This window comes from Ipomoea nil, unplaced genomic scaffold, assembly GCF_001879475.1.
Source record: "Ipomoea nil cultivar Tokyo-kokei standard unplaced genomic scaffold, Asagao_1.1 scaffold3413, whole genome shotgun sequence".
NCBI classification, from domain to species: domain Eukaryota; kingdom Viridiplantae; phylum Streptophyta; class Magnoliopsida; order Solanales; family Convolvulaceae; genus Ipomoea; species Ipomoea nil.
The window spans coordinates 1-3977 of NW_017619841.1; the positions used below are offsets into that span (position 1 = coordinate 1).

Here is a 3977-nt window from a genome sequence, read left to right on the forward strand (position 1 = left end):
CTGCGCTCCCCCTCGGCTCTGCCTCCCCCCTTGCTCTGCCCTCGTCCCCGCTTCCCCTCCGCTGGCGTCTTGTCCCCCGCCTGCTCTCCCGTCCCGCTCGCGCTGGCTCCCCTCCCTTCCCCTCCCGCGCCCCCCTTTGTCTCGCCTCCTCCCGCCTTGGCCGCCTCCCCTTGTCGCTTCCCGTCCCTCGCTGCTGCCCTCTTCCCTCCCCTCGCGTCGGCTCTCGTTTCCTTCGCTTCCCGCCCGCGTCCCCGCCCCTCCCTCTCCGGTTGCCGCCCGTCCGCTTGCTTCGCGTCCCCGCCTCCCTTTGCTCGTCGCGTCCCCGCCTCGCCCCTCCTTGCGTCCCCCCTTCGCCCTCCGGTTTCTTCCCCCCGTGTCCCGCCCCCCTTCCGCCTTTTCTTGCCTTCCCGCCTCCTCCCCCTGCTCTGGCTGTGCCCTCTTTCTCGGTCTCGGGCCGCCTTGTCCTCTCCCTCCCCTGGGCCCCGCGTCCTCCCCCTCCTCTCGCCCCCCGTCCCTCGCGTTTTCTTTCGCCCCGGCTTTCCGGCCTCCTTTCTCCCTCCCCCTCGTGTTTCTCTGCCTTTCCTTCTCCCCTGCCTCTTCTCCCTCCCTGCTGCCCTCCCCCTCTTGCCTCTCCGCTTGCTTTGGGCCTTGGCTCTTGTGCTTGGCCCCCTTTGTCCTCTTCCTGGCTCTTCCTTCTGTTGGGCCGCCTCCTCCTCCCCTTCTTGCCCCTGCTTCGCCCTCGCCTCTTGTCCCCTTGTCTTCGCTCCGTGCCCTCCCTTGCCCTGGGCCCCTCTCCTCCTTTCCTCTCTCGCCTGGCCTTCTTCTTGGCCTTCCTTGTTTCTTCCCCCCCTGCTGCTTTCCGGCTGTCGTTCTGGGCCTTGTGCTGCGCCCCCTCTCGCCCCTTCTTGGCTTCCCTGTGTCTGGTTCCTCTTCTTCTCCCCTTCTTGCCCGGCTTCGTCCTCGCCTCCCCCTCTTCCCTGCCCGCCCCCGTCGCCCGCTCCCTTTCTGTTTTCTCCCGCTCCTGGCCCTTTTTCTTGGGCTGCTTGCCCCGCGTCGCTCCCCTCCTCCTCCTCCCCTCCCCCGTCCGGCCTTCCGTCTCCTGCCCCCTCCTGGCCTTTCCCCCTTCTGGCTCGTCCTCGCTCCGCCCCCTGCGCCCTCTTCCTTTCGCCCTCTTGTTTGCCTTTCCCCCCGCCCCCCTCTTTCCTTCCTCGCGCTTCCGGCTCCCCCCCCCCCCCTCCCTGGCCCTCTCCCGTCCTGCTTTCGCTGTCCTTGTGGTGGTCCGTCGCCCCCTTCTGCCCCTCCGCTTCTCCCTCTTTTTTCTTCTTTGGCCCCTGCCCCTCTCCCTGCCCCCCTCCTCCCTCTTTGGCCCCTCCCCTGTCCTTCTGTGCCTCCCCCTTCCCCCTTGCCCCCCCCCGCCCCCGTGCCCCTCCCCTTGCCTTTGCCCCCCCCCCCTTGCGCCCGTCGTCTTTCCCTCCGCCGTTTTCCCCTGTGCCTTCTCCCTTCCCCGTGCTTCCTTCTCTCTCTCCCCTCCGTTTTCGTCCCCTCCCCCTTCCGGCCTCTTGGCTGTCTGGCGGCCCCCCCTTTCTCCCCCTCTCGCCCGTCGGTCCTTCCTCGCCCCTGGCCCCGCCTCTCGCGCCTCTTCCTGCCTGCTTTTGCCCTCCCCGTGCGTCCCTCGTGCCTCCCCTTCTTTTCTCTTGCTTCCTCTCCTTTTTCGTTCCCCCGCGCGGTTGCCCTTTGCCCCCTTGGGCTGGTCCTTTCCCCTGTCTCCCTGCTTGTGGTCCCTTTGTTTGGCTCCCCCTGCGTTCGCGGCTTGGCGTGGTGCTTGCCCTTCCCCCCCTGGCGGTTCCCCTTTTCTCTCTTTGCTTTCTTCCTTCTTTGCGGCTGGTTTGCGCGCTTGCCTCCCTGTCCCTTGCCTTTCTTCTCCTTGTTTCGGCTCCCCCGCGGCCCGCCCTCTGTCCCTCCCTTCCTGTGCCCCCCTCCGTGTTCCTCCTTCCCTCCGCCCTTCTTTTTCTGTCCCCTTGCCCTGGTCTCCCTCCCCCGCTCTGCGCCGCCTGCCTTGGGCTCTTCTCCCCCCGCTTTCCTCCGCGTCCCTGTTCCTCGCTCCCGGCCTCCGCGCCTGTTTGGTTCCTCTCGCTTCTCCTGCCTCCGTTCCCCCTTGCCCCCCTCCGGCTTTGGCTGCTTCCGCCCCGGTCCCTGCCGCCCTTTCCCCCTCGCTGCCCTCGCCCCTTTGTGCCCCTTCTCGCCTCTCTTCCCCTCGCCCCGCCTTCTCTCTCCTTGCCCCTTTCGCCCCCCTCTCTTTTCTCTTTGCGCCTCCTCTTCTTTTCCCGGGTGCCCCTTCCCCCCTCCTTCCCCCCCCCGTCTGCCTCGCCTCCCTCTCCCCCTCTTTCGCCTCCGCCTCTCCCGGTCTGCCTGGTTCTCCCCTCCCCCTGTTCCTTGGGGGTTTCCCCCTGGTCCCCCCCCTCCTCCTCCGCTTTCTCTTCCCGCCCCGCCGTCCCTTTTCCGCTTGTGTTGTTCTCTTCCCTCCCCTCTTGTTCGGGCCCTCCCGCGCTCTGTGGCCTCTCCCCTTCCCTCTCTCCCCCTCCCTTCTCTCTCCTGTTGCGGCCTCCTGCCTCCCTTCCCTTTTCCTTCCCTTTGTCTCGTGCCTCCTCTCTTGGCGGCGGCTGTTCCTCCCGCCTTTGCGGGGTGGCCCCGTGTTGTTCCCTCTTGCTGCCCCCTTGTTGGCCTTGTCCCTTTTCCTCTCTTTGCTTTTTGCCTCCGCTTCCCGTGCCGCCTCCCGGCCTCCTCCCGGGTGTCCTCTCTCTGCCTCCTCCTTCCCCCTCGCCTTTCTCCGTTCCCTCCCTGTCCGCCCCGCGCCCCCGTTTTTGTCTCTTCTTCCTGTCTGTCTCCCTGTTTCCGCCCCCTCTTTCTCGTTTGGTCGTCCTCCTCCCCTGCCTTTTTCCTTGCCCCGTTCCCTGCCCTTTTCTTTCCCGCTCCTCGCCCCCGCTTTCGGCCGCCCGGTTCGGCCGCCTCTCTTCCCTCCCTTGCCCCCCCGCTTCCTCGGGCCTCCCCTTCGCCCCTCTCTCTCTCTTTCTTTTTCGCCCCCCGCTCCTGCCTCCCCCTTCCCCGCTGTCGCCCCTCGCCTCCTTTTTGTCCGCTCCGCCTCTTGCTTTCCCTCCCCCGCGTTTCCCCCGCCTTCTCCCCTTCTCTGTCTTCGGTCGGTCCTTTCTCCCCGGTGCCGTTCGGCCTTTCCTGTTTCCTGTTTCCTCCCTCCGCCTTCCGCTGCTGGCTCCTTTGCCCTCTCGGCTCCCCTCTTCCTGCCTGGTGGCCGGTGTCGCTCCTCCTTGTGTGGTGGTTGCCCTTGCTGTGCGCGTTGCTCCCCCTTCTTCCTTCGTTTGCGTCCCCTGTCTCTCTTTTTGTTCTCCTGTCTGGGCCCGGTTTGGCCCTTGCTTCCGCCCTCTGTCTCGGCCCCCCTCTCTCCCCCCCGCCGCTCTGTGCGTCTCCCGTTCGTGCCCCCCCCCGTTGGCTCGCTCCCTCCCTCTTCTCCGCTCGCCGGTCCGCGGTGGCTTCTCTGGCTCTGGGGGTGCCCTCCCCCCTCTTCCCCCCCCCCTCCCCTCGTGTCTCGCTCCCGGTGGCCGCTCCTCTCCCCCGCCTTTTTCCCCCCCGGCCCCTTCTCGTCCGGCCCTCCCGTTGCTCTGGCTTCCCCCTCCCCGTTCCGCCCCCGTCCCTTGGCCCCTTCCCCCGCCTTTGCGCGTCCGGGTGTCTCGCGCGGTCGGTCCTCCCTTGCGCGCCCGCCGCCCCGCCCCCGGCCCCTCCCGCCCCGCCCTCCGCCCGCTTTGCCCGCCCCCGGCCCCCCCGCCGCCGTCTGGCCGCCCGCTCTGCCCGCCCCTCTCCCCGCTCGCCCCCTCGCCTCTCCCGGGTTCCCGTGTCCCCCCCCCCTTCGGCCTCTCTCCCGCCCTCCTTCCCCCCTTCTCCTTTTTCCCCTTCCTTGTCCCTCCCCC

At 68.6% G+C, this 3977-nt stretch overlaps 1 protein-coding gene across 1 annotated transcript; it reads right to left on the bottom strand.

The window, feature by feature from the left end:
• Positions 1 to 403: 403 nt before the first annotated feature.
• Positions 404 to 3365, bottom strand: LOC109171310 (hornerin-like; the record flags this gene model as incomplete). The annotated part of the gene is made up of 1 exon (XM_019320386.1): positions 404 to 3365. A coding segment is annotated over one exon (2962 nt), but the record flags the coding sequence as incomplete, so codon positions are not given.
• Between the last annotated feature and the right edge of the window lie 612 nt (positions 3366 to 3977).